The sequence below is a fragment of the Nannobrachium achirus genome, assembly GCF_963921795.1.
Source record: "Nannobrachium achirus genome assembly, chromosome: 17".
NCBI lineage: Eukaryota > Metazoa > Chordata > Actinopteri > Myctophiformes > Myctophidae > Nannobrachium > Nannobrachium achirus.
In genome coordinates this window covers 30,693,746-30,715,707 of record NC_137824.1, presented here as the reverse complement: position 1 = coordinate 30,715,707, position 21,962 = coordinate 30,693,746, and the positions used below count along the sequence as shown (strand labels likewise).

General features: G+C 42.8%; 1 protein-coding gene across 1 annotated transcript; it reads left to right on the top strand.

Annotated features, from left to right (window-relative positions):
• Window positions 1–17,096: 17,096 nt before the first annotated feature.
• adrb2a (adrenoceptor beta 2, surface a) lies at window positions 17,097–19,398 on the top strand. Its single transcript, XM_080746415.1, has 2 exons — window positions 17,097–17,244; window positions 17,881–19,398. Exon 2 carries the CDS (start codon window positions 17,884–17,886, stop codon window positions 19,087–19,089), a length of 1,206 nt encoding a protein of 401 aa, XP_080602541.1. The 5' UTR covers window positions 17,097–17,244; window positions 17,881–17,883; the 3' UTR covers window positions 19,090–19,398.
• Window positions 19,399–21,962: the final 2,564 nt, after the last annotated feature.

Sequence of the window (21,962 nt, the reverse complement as noted above, 5' to 3'; positions counted from 1 at the left end):
AGCTTCGTTGTAGCTTAAGCTATATTTCATCAAGAGTAGCTTGTAGCTTAGCTTACTACATTTTCCAAGTAGCTTGTCCATCACTGTCCGTTTCTGGCCGGAATAAACCATTCATTACCCCATATAGAAAATTGAGATAGTATAGGCATATCTCTCATATGTTTATGAGCTGCAAACCAAACTGAGATTGTATTTTTTAGGAAAGGATTTTTGTACGTTTTTTATTGTTTTAACTGCCTAATCTTAGAAGGTATTATATGTCAGCCCAACTAACCTCTGCATCGTATTATTTTAATACTATTTCACCCCCAGGCTGGGTAAGCATCGAACAAGCATCTATTTCAAATTTACTATTACATTTATATATATTTTCCAAAAGCTTTTAATTTGAAATCTAACTGTAGGGTCCCTTCCGGATATATCATTGTGCCTTCCTGTTATATACATACTCAGGCACACACACATACATACTTTTGCACACACATATATACATACTTTTGCGCACATTTAAACAAACTCAACATGCACATATATACATTTTCAACACTGTATGTAAGCGCAAGTAAAGTACGTATGCATGTGCAAGTGAAGTATGTATGTATGTGCAAGGGAAGTATGTATGTATGTGTGAATGAAGTATGTATGTATGTATGAATGAAGTATGTATGTATGTGCAAGTGAAGTATGTATGTATGTGCGAATGAAGTATGTATGTATGTGCAAGTGAAGTATGTATGTATGTGCAAGTGAAGTATGTATGTATGTGCGAATGAAGTATTTATGTATGTGCAAGTGAAGTATGTATGTATGTGCGAATGAAGTATGTATGTATGTGCAAGTGAAGTATGTATGTATGTATGTGCAAGTGAAGTACCGATATGTATGTATGTGCAAGTGAAGTATGTATGTACATGCAAGTGAAGTATGTATGTATGTGCAAGTGAAGGACCATTATGTATGTATGTGCAAGTGAAGTATACATGTATGTGCGAGTTGACTATGCAATTTCGGCTCAAACGGCTTCTCATATTTACCCCTAATTTAGTTGTTATGCCAATTAATTCCTCCCCGCACACATTTCTGTTTGTTGTCACTGGTGTTTGAATCCCACTGGCTCACCTGCCAGTGAGGAACCCCCACCAGGAGGACCTACTCCCCCTGCCCAACACTCACTGCTGACAGGGGCCACCCCCAGCCTGCAGGAGTACGTGCAATGCCTAATATCCCCCTCCCTGCCCGGCTTCCCGCCCCCAAACACAGGCCAATTATGTGCGTATAGACGCTCGACATAGCTGGATGCACAGCGGTGGATTCCACCTCCTACACACCGCGGCGGTGAGCAGCTACCACTGCTTCTTTACCACTGCTCCATCCGAGTGCCTAGGTTTCTTTCTTTTTTTAAGATTTGTTTTTGGGCTTTTTGCCTTTATTGGATAGGACAGTAGACTGACAGGAAATGGGGAAGAGACAGGGAGTGACATGCGGCAAAGGTCGCTCGAATCGGGAATCGAACCGGCGACGCAGACAGGCATTGATGCCGAAATGGCAATGCCTATTATGGTATGCGCCTGGTCCACTAGGCCACCAGGCGCCCCTGAGTGCCTAGGTTTCTATTGAGCCTGTTTACCTCGGCACAGGAGTTCATACCTGTCTGGCATTGTCTACACATGCAGATGTGCCAGTGCTCGAAGCGGGGTCGAGTCTGTTTGTGTGTGAGTGTGTTGGAATCCCAATCTCTCTCTCTCTCTCTCACACACACACACACACACACACACACACACACACACACACACACACACACACACACACACACACACACACACACACACACACACACACACACACACACACACACAGTGATTATGCATGTGTGTGTCATTGCAGTGTAGGGCTGTAGCTATTTATATCAATCTGGAAGTTTGCCCAAAGTCACAGGGAAAACCTGGCACGCACTGCACCTGATCTCATATACAATGCACTGATATTATTTTTGCACCTTAATGTCTATCTATAGCACCTTATGTCTAACCACATGTGCATACTGCATGGATGGATATGCGTAAATATGTACCCTTTGTTTTGCTCTCCCTGCTTTTTGTCTTTCTCTTTCTGGAAACAACACAATGATGGAGCTTGCACAAAAACTACTTTTCGCCCACTGTTTCACACCTGTAAACCTGTAATGTGTCAATGAAGATAATTCTGGTTCTGATTTTCTAAATAATTTAGAAATATTTCGTGGCGTGATTAATTCCAGTAGGAGACAATGGAAAGTGGTGCTGGTGTGATAAGGTTTCAGATGATGGAAATGTTCAGCTTAAAGGATCATTCTGCTCTCAATCCATGTCATTGTCTATTCACAGGAAGACTAGCTGGTTGCTATGGCACCTGTATGGGGATCCTTAACTCATACAGTGCCAGGCGACTTTTAGAGCAACTTTCTCACTATGGGCTTCCCTGCCAAGCGACTTTGGGCGACTTTTACTTAGAAAAAAAAAAAAAAAAATCTTTTTGGACCCCATTAAATATAGTAAACATGATTTCAATCGCGATTTTGCATGTTCCACCCCCATACAACCCCATCTTTATACAGGGCAGCCATCTTTGTTTACATAACATGTAAAACATAATGGCTATTATCTCAAGAATGCCTGAACGGATTTCCAATCTTTTTTTTTTGTTTGAAAGCTGTGAACAGCCTGCACAAACATGGTGCATGATCTGTGCATGGGTGTGCATGATCTGTGCACTACAAATTACATGGAAGTCTATGGAGAGGGCTGGCACTAATGCCACTCGAGGGCATTTTTACAATCAAATCAAAACAGCTTCAGTCACAGTCATAGTGAACTGTACCGTCACGAAACTGTACCTTTTCCTATGCAAACTCCTAATAAAGTCTTCAATCAATCAAAACAGTACATAAACATACGTAATAGACTTTTCATGTACTTTTCACATTTCTTTTCTCCAAAACACATGACGATGCAATGATAATATCAATTTTATTTCAAATTTATTTTCTCCAAAACACATGACGATGCAATGATAATATCACTTTTTATTACAAAAAAATAAAAACAAAGGAGCAATGAAGTTCACAATGTCATCATTTTGGATTACATAGCCTAAAGTAGGCCTACAATCACAAAAGTTTCATTCATATTGAAATACAAACCATGCTTTGGAAAATGGTCAGCAGTTGTGTTGTGTACATGGTGAGTCATAGTCACTGGGCCCATGCACAACAGATCCAAGAATTAAAATTCTTAGCATTTGTGGTCAAGCAAAAGCAACTCTGTGGCAGGAGTGTATTTGCAGTCCTGGCTGCAAGGGGGAGTGTATTCCACAGCCTGGGAGCCTGGAGGGAGACGAGGATGTGTGGAGCATTGCTGTGTGTTTCACTGAAGGCTCAAACAGACACAATGTCATCTGATGCAAGCAAATGGTAATGGGTGTGACTGTGAAGTTGGATAATGTGTTGAAGGTAAGGGGGAGCCATGCCCTTCTTTTTGTTGCTCCATGCCCACTGGAGTACCAGGCAAAGCTCCCAGTGAAATTATTAATAGTGAATTATAGCATTATTGTGAAAATGCTATATAAAACAACCCAGTAAACACCAAATTCATCACACATACCCACAGTTAAACTAAAGCCTAATATATATATTGTGTAAGACAACCCCAGTGAGCCAGATTTGTTTGTCATTTGGAACATTACACAGGCTGTATGAGCCTCTTGCCTCATACCTCCTGAAACTGTAGGGGCTCACACTGTGTTAAGTGTGTCATTAATGTCTCACAGCTTTGATTGGTTGACTGACCTGGGGATACACTGGTTCGGGTCGGGGAGTCAGGACCCATTTGTGGGTCACAGATGGGTCTTGGGTCCCTTAATTGTTATGTCTCCTACATTTGGTTTTTAATAATTATTATTCCATAAATTAGAAAACAAATGTTTAAGAAGTAGTGAAAATAGCTGATCTACAAGATCACTACGTGGCATGAAGTGACGCATCGTGAGCTTGTAAATCTGCTTTTTTCACTAGTTTGGGTCCTGGGCAAATGTCTAATTTAGCTTTTGGGTCTCAAGCTAAAATGTTTGGGAACCACTGATTATAGAGTACAGTGGAAAAGTAGCTAAGTAAAAACATAATAAACTGCATATTTGAAAAGGAATTACATATTTCTAGCCAAGCTAATTATGTTAATGTTAGCAATGTACACAAGGCCTGGCGATTGTCTACCAAGAACTTGCACACATTTTGTAGTCCTGCACGATAGATCACGTGAGGATATCAGTGCAAATTTGCACGATCCGGAGTCACAGCCACATAGAGTAATAGAATTCTAATAAAATATATGTTCATAATGACTGAAATGTGGTCACTGTACAGCTAGGCTCCCTTTCTGATGAAAGGCAAAACGTCATAGTTCTGTCTGGAGGCCAAATTTGCACACAACTCGGGGAGAAGACACAACACCGCTTGTTTTTGCTCTCTAGTGCTCCGCAGTGTCTCATACATTCTGCTTCGGCAGGACAAATCTTGGCTGGCCAGTAAGTGTTGCTCACCTCAATACCAAATGACCCAGTGCCCTTGAGCGAGACACTTAACCTCCAACTGCTCCAGTGAAGCTGCTGAGTTGTCAGAACAAAGACTGAGGTTGTAGTAGGCACAGCTGATTAATCATACAGCTGATTCAATCAGTTGTAGGGTTGTGTCAAGCACTGTGTTCTGACTCAGTGAACCTATGCTGAATTAAAATGGCATACTGTTTCCTATCTGCTATTCTGTAGAGTAGAATTCAGATAGGGGACACAGTCACATCTTTATTGGAGGACATGCTAGGGCCATGCAAACCATGGGTGAGACAGTGACATTGAGGGACAGGCCGTTTTATAGAACCAAGGGAGACACAGACACTGAAGGCATAATGGCTTCCATTTATATTCCATCTCCACAAAAACAAACTGGCAGGCTAATAAAAAATGCTTTCTATTCATATAGCAGTGTGCACATGTAAGCACGTGCATGTGCACGCACGCACGCGCGCGCACACACACACACACACACACACACACACACACACACACACACACACACACACACACACACACACACACACACACACACACACACACACACACGCTCGCTGTCTCACTCACTCACTCAATTACTCACTCACTCGCACTCTCTCTCTCCCCCTCTTTAATTTACACTACTGCTCTTTTATTTATTTCTCTATTTACTGTTCCCCTCCCTCCCTCTCTCTCTGAATGCTCTCATATTTGCCATAGCACACACAGCCCACACCCATAAAAGATTGATAACATAACCCGAGCTGTTTGTGAGGGGAAACTGCTCATCAGCCGGCCAGATAAACATCACAGGGTGGCACGCAGAATCCTTGAACTACCCGGGTAGTGCTCTGAGAATTAGACCGTTTTTTTATGCCAATACCCCTTTGTGCGGATCTGAGGTCTGTGTGGGGACCTAGCTTAGTGCTAGTGCACGTGAATGATAAAGGTCAGGAACCAGTGACCCCAGACTGCTACCCTGAGTCATGTGGGCCACATTACATAATGTGTAATTTTGTCCCAGCAGGCCTGTGTTTGAGACCCCCTCCCCCCCACCCATGGGAAAATCTACGGGGATGTTCTCTGCATAAATGGAAACTCAGCACATTTGTGGAGTGATGTATCTGTCTGTCCCATGCCGTCAGTTATTGCCAGTCGTATTGAATTACGCTACATTTGGCTCCCAATGAAACGCGCCACCAGGCAGGCTTGCCGCTAATGTGCTCTGCAGATGTCTCAGCAACAAGAGGCCTTGTTTATGTTATTGTATGCCTAATTGATAAATGATCAATCCTTTGATAATAAACCCCGCTTGAGAACAAAAATATTATATACTACATTGCATAGCGTGGACATCGTCGTTATCGTCGTAACACAAGAGGAATGTTGCTCTTGGCTGGCGCCATAGGTTCTGGTTACAGGGATTATTTCAATAGGCCACTGGGTCAATCGTAAGATTTAACCTTTTAACCTTGTCATCCCGCCCACTCTTTGTGAAGGTCTGCATTTGAGTGTTGGGATCAAAGGATCAATAAGGCACCACCAGACAAATGAAGTAACCCCCCGCCCCACCCCCCCCACCCCGAGAGACCACCCATGTCTCTGGCCTGATGATAACACAGAGCCAAGGAAGGCTTCTTGGTCTGACTATAAAACGGTTTATCTTGGCATGGGTTCTATTTACGCGTCTCTTTACTGTGAATGCCAAAACAGTGAAATGCTTTTTGATTTGTGGTAATGCAGGGTGCAGGAAGGTTACTGCTTTGGAAACTTTGCTCTCAGCTTTTTGACTGAATGAAAGTGATGGGTGTGCAAATGTATCGTAAATGATCCAGGTAGGAATTGTAGCTAATTTGGGGGCGTGCAATTAGTACCACTGCACTACAGCACTCTGATACCCTTGGACAATGTATAAATGCTGTGTTAGAGGTGAACGTTGAGTGAAAGACTCATCTTCTCCTGTATGTATATTAGTTTTCAAACCTTTTTGACTCAGGGCACCCATGTAAATAACCTTTTTATCCACAGCACTGTTATTTTTTAGAATCTTATATCATATTACGCTGTGTAAATATGCCCATCTTTCCACCTGAGATATGGTATGTCTCAGAGAAATATCAGTTTCCATCAGAACTGACTGAAAATAACTTTATACTTGATGTTTAACCACTTGAACCCCAGCATCCCTATTCTGGGGGGAATGTTCACCAAAAATAGACGATCTACAAGCTCACAATGCGTCACGCTGTGACACGTTGTGAACGTCACTTGTAGATCGGCTATTTTTGGTGAAGAGATTCGGGGTAGATAGAAAAATAACTCATCAAGTACAGTGCAAATCGGGTCAAGTGGTCAAACTTACTGAAGTGAGATTGATGCATTCAAAATAGGCTATTATCTTGCTGCACCCCTGGACTGGCATTACGGCACCCTAGGGTGCCACAGCACCCACTTTGGGAAACCCTGTATTAGATGACATCCCTTTGGGAAACCCTGTATTACAGGGGTCTTCAACAGGGGGTCCCCGATCCCTAGGGGGTCCGCGGAGGTACTGCAGGGGGTCCGCGAAATTATTGCTTAAAAAAAAAAAAAGATTTCAAAAAATGTTTTTTTTTGTTTGTTTTTTTGCCATTTTTCACATTTATGTAAAAAAATAAATCATGATTCTATCCATTTTGAATAGCTTGAATACATGATTACTATGCAATTGACAGATTGTTGATATTATTGACATTGGTTCTCAGTTAATAAGTAGTATGTTTAGAAATGGTAGTGGTACGGCCCACCCTGCTTGCTGTAATTTGTACATGTTTAAAATAAAAAATATGTTGTAGCCCCGACCCCCCACCCTACGAGGTGGTAGGGGGTCCCTGCTCCATCTCCCCATCAGTTTGGGGGTCCCCGGCCTGAAAACGTTGAAGACCCCTGCTGTATTAGATGACATCCCTTTGGGAAAGGGAAACCCTGTATTAGATGACATCCATATGAGTCCCCGCTGCATGCTCTCCTGCTGCTGTCCCACTCAAGTTGATGATTGTGTCGTTCTGTGATTGTGACTGAGGTACACATATATACACTGTACATCGTATTCTCATATTCACTGTTGATGATATGCACATAATCAATGTAGCGTATACAGTATATTGATTTGTGGTAGATGTAGGCTACATTCATGCATTTATTCACTAGGGATTTATATTTATATATTTATTGGTAAAATACATAGGGTTGATAGAGTCAGACTCTATGTGCCCTATCTTGTGCACCGCCTTATCCCTTATCCATAAACCTTTTTGCATTTTTTTACTATTTTGAAAAATAATTTAGAATAGTTCAAATAGCCGATCTACAAACTCACAACGTGTCGATGTAGAACGGCTATTTGGACCAAAGATAATATCAAAATAGTGAAATGTGGCTAGTAGGTTTAGGCCTGAGGGGACTATAGGCCATTTGGCGCCCACAGTATCTTTTTAATCTTTATTCTCATCTCTCTACTCATACTTATCCTGTGTTTCATGCTTATACCTGCTGTTGCTGCTACCTCACCTGCACCTATGGGGATCAATAAAGGACTCTGTAATCTTATGTGATCTTTACGTGTTGAGTGAGTGGAGTTGCCAGTCATCTGTTGACCTCTTTCAAACACTCGTGGACGTTGTTAAATAGTACTATAAATTGGCTGTCATGTGTTGTTGACTACATGGTTTTTATGATCTCTTCCTCCTGGGCCTGAAGCCACTTGAGTCTGGAGTGAACAATGAGGCGTGCATCAAATTCCAAGCCTGCCACTCCTCAGAGATATCTTAGTTTCCGCCAATGCATAAATTAGACCGAACCAAGACAGCACTTAAGCACCTTTCAACCCGTCGTCCCTGTCATTGTCATTATACATACATTATAACAATACATTTTTACAGTAGACCATTCAAAATGCTTCTCTGATACCATTTCTTTTCCCAGTCCACTATTTTACGTCCACCTGTTTGATATGCTGAGTGATGTTCCTATAATTCTCATGTTCACTTCCTTTCCGCTAATCCGCTGGCACTCTGCTGGCAAGGTAGAACAAACAGACAGTTGTGGGTTTTATTTTTGTATTGGCTCTATTCCCACTTGTTCTTGGGTGGAACCCAGTTTACGGCCTCCAGGGGCCTCTGATACCACTGAAGCAATTAGTGGTAAAAAGCTCTGTGTTAATCCCTAAGGGAATGTCTTTGTTCAAATGAATTAGGAAAGGACATAAATTGATTGGCCTGGAAAGTCATTTTTTAAAGTCAGATCAGAGTCTGACTGCATTAGGCTCTGTGCGCTTTAAATCTAATGGTTCATTACTGATTTCTGTGATCCGTTTTAACCTGTCGAGTTCTGGGGTTCGACTCGATTTTGCTCATTTATAGTAGGATTCAATGTATTTTCATGAGTGGAATATAATAATAATAAGCTGTAAAATGTAATCCATGTGTGACATGGTTAGTGGCTACTCATGTGTATAGCATTTTCTATCGTTAATGACATGGTGGCTACCCATCGTGTACAGCATTTTTGTATCTGTCTCCCACACTGGAAAAATAAAGAATGGACATCCCACTCTCCTTTACAAAAATAAATAAATGAACAGAAATATGTCCATACCACCAGGCCTCCTTCACATGACCAGTGAACGAGATATACTTCAGAGCCAGTAAGAGCATGTACTGTACAATCTGAAGTACATGTTGACTGACGTGTAATCCAGAATACGGGGGCTTTGTACAGTAACGCGTGTGTTTTTATGTTACGAAAGAGGCAGCACAGTGTCAGAGGCAGAGCCCTTCCATTTCCTCTCCCACACCTGAAACAAACTTATTCCCCTGAGGTGGAGTAATGGCCTCCAGTTATTGTTCCAGACAGGGGTCAGAAAGTGTATGTGGGAGGTGGGGGTGGGTGGGGTAGACGCAATGTCTGAAGGGAGGTTGGAGACAGGTGGGGTCAGCAGGCAGGGCAGAATCGTTCCACCCTACTGTAGTGTTTAGAGGAAAGGGGCAGAGCAGGGGGAGGGGTAGGGAACATGTACAGTATGTGCGCAGCGCAATTTGCCCGGGACCCAGATCTACAAGTTCGAGTTTGTAGATCGGCTATGTTCAATACTTCTTAAACATTTGTTTTCTAATGTATGTAATTTCTTAGATTTCTGTTATTTATTAATGAACTTAATCATGGAAATCTTAGCTTTTTGGGGTTAATGTTTTAAAATAATAATAATAATAATAATAAAAATGTGTCCACGACACACAAGGGGTCCCCACCCAGTTTTAGTACATACCTGTATATCAGGGGTCTTCAACGTTTTCAGGCCGGGGACCCCCAAACTGATGGGGAGATGGAGCAGGGACCCCCTACCACCTCGTAGGGTGGGGGGGGTCGGGGCTACGACATATTTTTTATTTTAAACATGTACTTACGGCGAGCAGGGTGGGCCGTACCACTAATATTTCTAAACGTATTACTTATTACTTACTTATTAACTGAGAACCAATGTCAATAATATCAACAATCTGTCAATTGCATAGTAATCATGTATTCAAGCTATTCAAAATGGATAGAATCATGATTTATTTTTTAACATAAATGTGAAAAATGAAAAAAAAAAAAAATTTTCCTTTCTTTTTTTACCAATAATTTCGTGGACCCCCTGCAGTACCTCCGCGGACCCCCTAGGGGTCGCGGACCCCCTGTTGAAGACCCCTGCTGTATATGGATATAACATTTGGAAGTAGGAGTCAGGACCCATGCACTCCAGCACCTTCAAGCACCTTTAAGCGTGCCATGACCAAGGTACTATGGTGGATAACTATTAATCCACCAAATGTCTGTCTGTCTGTCTGTCTGTCTGTCTGTCTGTCTGTCTGTCTGTCTGTCTGTCTTTCTGTCTGATGTCTGTCTGATATGCCCGTAGGGCATAGACTGCTTAGACTCCATATTTGGGCATGCTTGAAACAGAACTCCATAAAATGGACACAGGCATACAAATACAGAAATCTCCATATATGGGGTGTGAAAGGGACACAGACAGACGGTTACAGTGGGTATTGCATAACTGCGTGGGGCATTAATTTCCCACTTGCATCTTTCCCGAGTAGGCCAGCTGGTGCCCAATGGGCACTGCTCTAGTTTTTCTTAATTATCCTTAATTTTTCTGTGTTATCCTTTGAGGAGCACTTAACCACATTTTCCACCTTATCTCCCCACTAGATGCTCATTATCAGCACCATTTTTGTCTACTCACTGTGTGTCTCAGAGGTGAGCTATGGGAATTCCTTGTCAACAGGAATTCCAAGCTAATGGAAACTACGTACACGTACAGCCATTATCTTCCTGGGAGTATAGCACACTGAAATACAAGCCATTGTTCTTGCATCAATAAAGGTTTGAAATGTTATCTGAAATTACCACTACCGATGATGTCACTGCATGGTCGCCATGTTTCTGAACTGTTCACTGCCCACCTCTGAGACACAGCACGAGTGGAAATAAATGGCATACCATCTTATAATGAGCATTAGTGAAGACAAATATGGAGACTAAATGTTGAAAATGAGTGAAGTTGTATTATTTATTTTCACTGTGCTGCTTTAGAGGAGTAGTTCACCCCCAAATTAACTTTCAAACTTTTATATTCATTACTCACGCCATGGAGACTTGAGATTTTTTTGTATTTGTCACATTCCTAAGATAATAATTTGATGACAATAAATGTATCTCCATTGATTCTGGATGGGGACCCAAATGCATTTGGGTCACCATCCAGAATCAATGGGGGTAAATTTACTATAATACTTTAATTTTGTCTTAAGGATGCGACAAAAAAAAATATATATATATTATCAAACCCAAGTCTCCATGGCATGAGTAATCAATAGGGAAAAAAAATCATTTTGGGGGTGAACTACTCCTTTAATGTTGAGGGGTTCCTCAACATTGTGTACCGTTAGATGCAACCATAAATAATCTAGAATATCGAATCATGAATTTATATTTATTTGCTGGTGTGGCGCAACCTAGTATAAATCAGGCATAACAAAGTTTCACTCATCATCAGAGTGGCTCTATACAGCGTGGTACTACAGAAGCCCAGAGCCGAGTCACTTAGTGGGTTTTCCAAATGTGGAACGTTGCTCCGTCCGGGAGTGACAGGAAGCAGGAAGACAGACGTCATGGGCCAAGGAAGCGGGTCATGATTAATCGAACATGCAGACAACTCTCTTACCAAAGTCTCAAAACAGGACACTGAACAGGAATCTCATGTACTGAACGTTGCTGTGAGTCTAAATTGTTTAGCTGATGCTACGATCCACACGTGACTGAATGGAAAAGCACCGCAGCACAACAAGCTAGAAATTCTGGCAGACACTCGACTGGCAGAATTGCACACAAAATCTAGAAGAGAACCATAACATAATCTCTGTCCTATTGCTTTCTGTCTGGATAAAATTGTTTGGGGGAGGATAAGGCATGCATGTTAGGGGTGACGTTTATTGTAGAGTGGAAGAGAACCATATAGTAAGTATACTACTGCTATTTGCACGTTTAAACACGTTTGTCGTATGGATACAGACAGCCCTGTCCAGACAAGTAACATGGGTTGATCTGAACACCTACTGTATACACACACTATTCTATAGGAAAGTGAGCATTTCCAGGTCTAATACTAACAAATAATAATAATTCATTTTTTTCTTTTCTTTTTTTTTTTTGCATACTGTAGTGCAGGGTTCCCCAATAGGCGGCCCGCGGGCCATTTGCGGCCAACGCCTCGCGGTGCGAGGCGTTGTGTGCTTGTAGATCGGCTGTTTTCAGTAGTTTAAATCATTTTTAAAATGATAAATACAAAACAAACGTTTTTGGACATACAAGATTTTCACCGAACTGTCACTGGAGTAGCGGGAACGCCACCGTCGCCCCTGCAATGTTGTGGCCCTCGGCTTGGTACCCTAGACATAATTTGGCCCTTGGGGAAAACTAATTGGGGAACCCTGTTGTAGTGTATAATCACAAGATACAAGTATGAAGATATTTTATGTTACGTTCCATGTCAATCCAACAATTCCCCCATGAACAAGCACTTAACGACGGCGGCAAGGAGGCGGGGAGAAACCCGGAGCAGAACCTGGCCATCTGCCACCACTGGACTGGGTTGAGAGAAAGGCGGGGAGGTTGCACAGCAACGCCATGCAATAATAACTATAATAATGTCCATATCTATAACCCTTGATACACAGCTGGGGGGGGGGGGGGCGGCTGCAATCATGATCCATGGAATCCTTTTGTATGAGAAAAAGCGCAAAACTACTGGGGGGAGGGAGGGAGGGATCAAGTTAGTAACATACATTGATGGGACATGAATACGTACGTAGGTGGAAAGGGAGAGCAAAAGATAGGTGCTCGGTGAGCCATGGGAAGTCCCCCGGCAATCTAAGCCTATAACAGCATAACTAAGAGCGCTAAAGCCCCCCCTGCAATATAAAATATTGTATTGTATATATCGTACATTATTATTATTATGTACAGGAAATGGGGACACCCAGAGGGAATGGCCTCATGATAACATAGTAATTCATGGTGAGTACATAACCTGCATATTTCTGAAACAGTGTTTCCAACCCTGCAGGGTTTATTATAAGCTCTTCTCTCAGCGTTTCTTTCTTTCTTTTTTATGGGGTAGATGTCTACAAACGAAACCAAGAGCATTCAGAACATCTTTGTTTGAGGGCGCTCGGAGCTCTGGAAGTCATCACTTCTTCCAGTCAACCTAGTTCACACACACACACACACACACACACGCACGCACGCACGCACGCACGCACGCACGCACGCACGCACGCACGCACGCACGCACGCACGCACGCGCGCGCGCACGCGCGCGCACACACACACACGCATGCACAGTCCACACGCTGTACATGTATAGGTGCAGGTGCCCTTGCTTATTAAGTGGCTAAATATAAATTGTACATGCATGTACCTACTTACTGTATCAAGTCAGTCGGATAGGTGGTTGTCCAGAACTGCAAAACTGACTGATATATGCCCATTTATGGTCATGCCAATGCCAATACCGTAGTTCAATAGTTCAAGTATCTTGCCAATCATCTAACCGATCGACTTCAAACTTCGAGGAAGAGAATTTGATCAGATTGGTGGTTGTACAAAACCACCAATCAGGGTTGGCAGTCTAGTTTTACTTATCTAATCAGATTAATACAGGAGACAGAATAAACAAGTGCAATTGGAAGTGATGAAACAAATAAATGAGCTGACGAAATGAATATTGTAACATAGGATTATATGATCTTTGTAGGATTCTCCCTTCTGGATTAAATGTCACTTGTAAGTTGTAACCCACCTGAGAACATATTTTGTATTTATTGAAGAGTTGGAGAGACTGGGACAACAAACGCTTTGTTAAAACCAAGAGATTTCACTTTAACTAAGATCTACTACATTACAAAATCTTTTTCTTTGGCATGATTCTCTTTCTTGGTGTAGAATTAAATGATTATTCCAACAGAGCAGAAGAAATGTCCAAATGGATTACAAAAGGTGTGTGTGTGTGTGTGTGTGTGTGTGTGTGTGTGTGTGTGTGTGTGTGTGTGTGTGTGTGTGTGTGTGTGTGTGTGTGTGTGTGTGTGTGTGTGTGTGTGTGTGTGTGTGTGTGTGTGTGTGTGTGTGTGTGTTCCGCACAAGCCTTCCTCAGCCAAGTTCTAAAAGCTGTCACAAAGTGTATTTTCATTTTTTGTCCACTGTCATTTTTCATTCCGCTTCAATTGATGCTGGCACACTATGTTCCTCTGCAGACAGGTAAAACATTCTCTTATCTGAGAGCTTGCTGCTCCTACAATGCTCTGACATCACGCTCTGGCTTCACTGTGATTCAGATTCAGATTTCTTTATTAACCATTGTGTAATACACATAGGAATTTGCTTTGGCATACTACATTTTTGCATTCAAACAGAACGCAACACGTAGTCACCACAGCAGCCATGGGCGGCGCTATCTTGGAGTAACAGACTAACAGAATCCCTTTTATGCCCATATATGGAGTTCCCTGATGTCATCGATATTAAGCCCATATCTAACAGGACGTCATATGGGAATGCCCATATATGGAGGCCACATACCACGATAACAGAATCCATATATGGCCAAGACAGATGGCCAAGACAGCCCATATCTGTGTGGCTGGTTGTACAGACAGGGATCTCCATGTATGGGCATAAAAGGGTATGATGTCAGATGTCATATAGACATCATAGGACTTTCACATAACAAACTAGAAGCAGTGCTCTTCCGAGCACAGGTCTCCACCAGGCCGTGTGTCCTGGTGGTGCTACTGTATAATAGGTCAATGTAAAAAGGGTGGCATATGTTCTTCACCATACATCTTTCATGGAAATCGGACGCTGCATGCATGATTTTGAAGCATTGTGTTCCAAAAATGTGTTTTGCTAAAGTCTACCTGCTGGTGGCGCTATAACAGGCCAATGTGAAAAAGGGTAGCATTTGTTCCTTGACCTAGTGGGAATATGTGTGGCAAATGTCACGGTAATCGCAAGCTGTGTTGATGATTTGAAGCATTTTGTTCAAAAACGGAGCAATCCTGCAAACTTTGGAAGCTAATATTAGCCAATTAGGATGGAATATGAAATATCAGACGGATCGGACTTGATCACATGACTATAGAGATACTGTGTACCGATTTGCGTGATTTTTGGATAAAATCTCAAGGAGTAATATCCAAAAATGTGTTTTACATAGGTCGGCCCAAAGGTGGCGCTATAAAAGGCTGATGTGAAAAATGCAGGGCAAAGGTTTATCCTTAGCCTCTAGGGAGTGCGCTTACAAAATTTGAAACTGATCGGTGGAGTTATAGGTAAAACCACAAATCGGCCTGTTATAGCGCCACCATGAGGCTGATTTAAAAAGAAATAAGTGGCATTTCTTCCTCGGCCTAGTGGGAACGTGTGTGCGCGATTTCATGATAATTGCGCGCGTGCGTGCGTGCGTGCGTGCGCGCGTGCGTGCGTGCGGCCAGTCAGAGATCCTCAGTGGGGAGACATTCCACAGACCCAGGCTGGAGCAGAACCAAAGCTTTGCACACACAGGTTAAGAGCAGAAATAGATAGATAGATAGACCAATATTGATCCCAAGGGAAATTCAGTAAAGCAGGGAACCATTAAATCAGGGAACCATTGACTAACCTGACGACTGTCTGTGAAACGCCCCTCCCACACCACCTGCTGCCACTTGTTCCTGCTGTCACCACCGGCACCGTTGCACCTTGGCTCTCCAACACAGAGCTTTGCTTGTTGTCAGCTACAGTTGAGCTCGCCAACAATTTGAATGTTATCTCAGACAAAAGAAATGCAAGTATCTTTGCGGGAATCCAAGGAAAACTTACATTGGCAGGGACCATAGTGAAATATAAATTGGACCATCCACCTGAAACCTGTCTATTGTCTATTGTGTGCCGTCTAGGAATAGAATGCGACTATAGCTTTGTGTTCAGAATGACGGTCAACTCTCAAATTGTCAAGTTGGTAACACAAGATAGACCTTGGCCAAAAAAGAAATGTCATTCATTTGATATAGTTCTATACTGACGCCCTAGCACAGCAGCCTTCAGACCTACTAGTACCGATCAGAAAGAACATGGAATGAACATTGACGTATTTGGCAAGGATTTGACAGGAGAAAGTCAGTGGGAAATGTCTTTTTGAGCACCAGCCAGTCTAATCTCTCCATAAATCATAGATAATAAACAAATGCTAAGGGAAACAACCGCGTTCCTCTAAGCTCACTACCACTGGGCCATTTCCTTTCACCCGATAATAGTGTTTCTCACCCAGGCTGTTGAACAGGGATTTGACTGTTTAGTTATGATGTGCAGACACGTTTGGGTATAGGAAGTTCGAAAATATTGTTTGTTGAGTAAAGCATATAAATTCAAAGCATTAATTATTTGTCAAATATGTATTTTGAGCCGAGAAGAATGAATTAAATTGTTGTCCAAACATTGAGGCTGGACTTCTCAGACCTTAAATAAAACTGCAATACTGTCTACAGCTGTGGGATAAATCTAAGTAAATTATAACACATTCTTGTAGCTTTAATGCCATATGAAATGAAGAAGAACAATCTTCTAGTTACTCATTATGTTCAATTTATTTCCATCCGGACGTACTTATTTTTTTTCTCCTAAATATAATATACAGAAACCAACCTATCTAACACAAATGGTAGTGAATGAGCCAAACTGCAGTGCTGTCACGCTTGTGAGCCCTGCAGCAGTGAGGAGCACTCTCTGTTCAAACTCACTGCAGCCTTCAGCTCCCTCCACAGCCACGTCGCCTGATTGGCTGAGCACAGGCCGTGATGTCATCACAGAAGATTATAAGGGCTCTGACGAATAGCCTGGGAGACACATTAGAAGGAACACGGCTGAGCCGAGGGACAGGGTGACTGGGGTCTATAGAGGTGGAGGGAAAGGAGACGCACACAGAGAGAGAAGAGCACAGAACAAACATGGGGGGTTGAGGAGGACTTGTTGGAACTACCGTATCAAGCCTTGGACAATTCTCATTTCTTTTATGGGAGGCCACAAACAGGACAACTACCTGTGGAGGTTTGTGATTTTGTTTGTTTAATATAGCTTATTTTCAACGTGCTTCTTTGGAGTTATGCTTTTTGACAAAGAATTTATTTGACTCAAGTTGAAGTGTTGCACAGTGAGCCCTTCTCTCCTTGTTTGTGTAATACAAATAAATACATGATGAATTAATTGTAAATTAATTATAGAAAATGTATGTAATTAATTAATGTAAATGAATTTTAGAAAACAATCTACATGTTTTATATTTTAATCTTACATAAGAGTAGCCTATGCAAACGTGTATATTCCTTTTTTGAAACTATATTAATATTTATTGAATACATTAACATAAAAAAACTTTTCCTTCTCCATTATTAACAATATAATATTATTTTTATATAAATGATTGTTATTATATAATTATTAGTATGTCCAGTATAAGTGTGTGTGTGTGTGTGTGTGTGTGTGTGTGTGTGTGTGTGTGTGTGTGTGTGTGTGTGTGTGTGTGTGTGTGTGTGTGTGTGTGTGTGTGTGTGTGTGTGTGTGTGTGTGTGTGTGTGTGTGTGTGCGTGCACGCGTGTGTGTGGGTATGCCATGCCATACTGTACGTGTGTCTGTGTGTGTGTGGTATGCCATACACATTGCTTTATCTATCTCTGGTCTCTTCAGATTATGGGAAGTCCAACCACCCCACTCAACGTGAGTGAAGTGATAAACGGGTCCTTGGCGGACCCAGCTGGAGATGGAGATAATGGTTACAGTGATGCTGAGATGGTTCTTCTGGGCATGCTCATGTCTCTGCTGGTCCTGGCCATCGTGTTTGGCAACATCCTGGTCATCACCGCCATCGGCCGCTTCCAGCGTCTGCAGAACGTCACCAACTGTTTTGTCACGTCCCTGGCGTGCGCTGACCTGGTGATGGGCCTCATCGTGATCCCGTTCGGAGCGTGCTACATCCTGCTTGGCACCTGGCACTTTGGGAGCTTCTGGTGCGAGTTCTGGACCGCCACTGATGTGCTATGCGTCACGGCCAGCATCGAGACGCTGTGCGTCATCGCGTTGGACCGGTACTTGGCTATAACCTCCCCTTTCCGGTACCAGTCTCTGCTCACCAAGTGCAAGGCCCGCATTGTGGTGGTGCTGGTGTGGGTCATCGCAGCGCTGATCTCCTTCCTGCCCATCCACATGAAGTGGTGGATCTCGGACGACATCGAGGCAAAGCTCTGCATCGACAACATCAACTGCTGCGAGTTCAATACCAACACGGCTTACGCCATCACGTCCTCTATCATCTCCTTCTACATCCCTCTGGTCATCATGGTGTTTGTTTACAGCCGCGTGTTCCAGGAGGCCAAGCGCCAGCTACGCAAGATCGACCAAAGCGAGAGACGTTTCCGTTCTGACCCAGGGTCTTTGGAGGCCAGTGATGGGCGCAGCGCCAAGAAGACCAAGTTTTGCCTGCGGGAGCACAAGGCCCTGAAGACCCTGGGCATTATCATGGGCATTTTCACACTATGTTGGCTGCCCTTCTTCCTGCTCAATGTGGTGGTCGCGATATGGAAGGTGGACAACATCAACCTTACCTTCAGGATACTCAACTGGATAGGCTATGCCAACTCTGCCTTCAACCCGCTCATCTACTGCCGAAGCCCCGAGTTCAGATATGCCTTCAAGGACATCTTGTGCCTGAATAGGAACCGCTTCCGATTGGGACCCTCTAATGGATTTGTTTCAGGTAGGCACAGCTGGCAGAGCGAACCTCCGGGGAGAAGCAAAGGCAGCTCAGAAGACAGTGATCAGAATGAGGGGCTCTGTGAGTCTGTGGACAAAACAACAGACCCTAATGGGAACAGCAAAGGCCTAACAACTGTACTTTAACCTCTCAGAGGCCTTTGATGAAATCAGAGGCCTTTTATGAAAGGACAACACAGAGATGTTTACGCTGCCATTGGCACTTTCCCGTTGACCGACGACTAACAGGGACCTTAGGACACCCATCTGTGGGTTCATGTAATGACAGACATGATAGGCTGAGGAACAAGAGAAGACCTTTGTTTCAACTCCCAAATGGATTAATATTGTAGGTAGATCACTTTTTCCTTTTTATTACTTTTTTACAGTGATTGTTTTGATTTTTCCATCTACCTCACTTACCTTTTCTTCAATATTTATAACTTAATTGTTCATCTAAGTTATTTCGCATTGACTCACTGTCCATCCAGTAGATTAGCGGTTTATTCACATCAATTAGTCTGTATTGTAATTGCTAATGAGCAAGCTCAAATGGAATCTGTGGAGATTGTCTTTCCTTTTTTTTTTTTACGTGATATCATGGCTAGGAAAACCTGTGGAAAATCTAAATTGGGTGGATTTGTGTTGTGCTGTCACACTCATCTACAATGATAAATCATATTCCTTTAGAAGGCACATGAATTATTATGAAAAATGTCCACTTTACAGCAGAACATGGGGGAGGGGGGGAATTAGGGTGGTCTAAAAGCTGTGGTGTCTTTCTAGTGTGAGTACAAACAGTACAGTACATTCCAGTTTAGTTTCACTCAGATTTTCCTTCACCTTACAGTGGATTTTGGAGGCTGTGTTTGACGAGCAGTAGCAGATGTGGTGCAACCTGTCTCTCTGTGCTCAGTGCCAAGGCTTCATGCCTGAAACACTCCAGCTATTCTCTGCCCGGGGCTGCGCTCTCCGCTCTAATGTTTCCCAGGCGCTCGCAGCACAGTTCAGACTGCTCAGAGCGCGCACAGGAGATTATGTTGATCTGCACCTCAGCACAGAGAGCCAGGGAACAGCAATCTGCAGCTCATCTGATAAAAAGTTACCGTTTCCTGTATCAGAAGGCCTCGGTGAGATATTGATCTGTTCTTAGTCAGTGTGGTTTAGCGTGTACTAGTGACCCCCTACCCTGGGTAATGTTCTCTCTTCAGCTTGACATTTCCCCCAGCCAATGCCATTCAGTCCACTGTTTGATTGATTGAATACTCTGTTAGCAGTTTGTACCCAAAAAAACACAGGAAAGTACAGTTCAATAGAAGGTCTGCTAAGAGGATTTTAAACTCAAGAAAGCCAATGGCTTGTTTCCATTGGGGTCCTTTTTACTCAATTCATCGAAATACACAGTAACGTAGGAAAATAGTATACAATTTTAATTACCTAACAGCTGCAGCTGAGTTAAAATAGAATTTGGGTACCTTAAGTGATTCACAGACACACAAACCACTCTAATGTTGCACCTTTTCTACATTGCCTTTAAGGAACTGTGTAAAAACAAAAAACAAAAGAGAAACATCTCTCCCCTGTACTGTGAGGTTAGTAATTAATTACCGCTTGTCACACAAGTGCCTGTTTGTTAATGAGATGATGCATGGGGCTGTTGCTGCGCTTAAGCTTTCTCAGTGTTTACCGAAACCGGAGGAGCCATTCCCCTAAGTTATAGCACCCGGGTCCACAATAATAAACTTAAGATAGAAATATTTGTAGTTCTCGGGTGGAAAACTTGTATGACCGAAACCGTTTTGTTTTAATGATTTTAAATAGTGAAAATAGTTGATCTTCAAGCACACAACGCCTCGCATTGTGATATTTGTGCGAGAGTCTTGTATGATGAAGCAGGGCTTTACTTTAAGAAAAAACATACACATTTGAAACTTGGAGATACAAGGTTTCTGCCTGACAGTGACGATATAAACGTGTGTAGTCAAGTGATCCGAGGGGTCGGTCGGTTGGCTCTGACCGGTGGGTCCTCACCGCTGCTCCCTGACATTTCCCAGAATTTTTCTTCGACGCAAACGGATGTCTGGGTCTTTAGGAAATCAACTGTAAATCTGGACCGGTCACCAACTGTCCCGCTCAGCCATGTGATCTGTGTTGCTGTGTTCCAGTTGTCACGTCAATTTCTGTTCCTGCTTTTTCCTTTCCTGTGCATGTGCCATCTGCCTTCTCTCTCTCTCTGTCTATCTCTCTTTGTCTTTCTCTATTTTAAATTACATTCAAAGGGACTTTGTTGGCATGAGAAACCTTTGTTTACATTGCCAAAACAACAAACTGAAATTAGAAATGTACGGTACGGTATGTAGGCCTATTACTACTACTACTACTACTACTACTCTCTCTCTCTCTCTCTCTCGCTCTCTCTCTCGCTCTCTGTGCCCAAGCTTTGTCTCTCACTCACTCTCTGTCCTGTCCCTTTTGCTTTGCACTCCCCAGGAAATGCCCTGGTCCAGCTGAGCCCAGCCCAATAAACATGAATAAATCCATTATCTCCACTGTTTAGCTCAAGTATCGGATTACTCCCATCGCCTCCCAAAAACAGGGCCAAACAGAACACCTCATTAGATAACAAATTGCACCATCTCCAGTTTGGAGGTGGCAATGAGCAGGCCGATGTAAGGTGGCATTTTCTTTTCCCTCGTCTTTAGACCACAGCATCTCATTGGACTGAAGGGTAAAAAAAAAAAAAAAAAATACTCATTACCCAACTATAGGTCTTTTGTTGTAGAATCCTCTGCTGCTTTTGGTGGCTCACAGACTGTAGCTTGAGAGGTTTCTACATCTACAGTACAGATAACCCCATTCCCCCAGTGAGTCTTGTGATATCCAGTATGTTCAGATCAAAGTAGCAGCTTGCTAAATGTAGCCACTCAGTGAGTGTGCGTGTGTGTGCGCAGTGCGCACGTGTGTGTGTGTGTGTGTGTGTGTGTGTGTGTGTGTGTGTGTGTGTGTGTGTGTGTGTGTGT

Bases quoted from the DNA above. Each gene is read 5' to 3' on its own strand.
- adrb2a (XM_080746415.1), top strand. From the start codon at position 17,884: ATGGGAAGTCCAACCACCCCACTCAACGTGAGTGAAGTGATAAACGGG.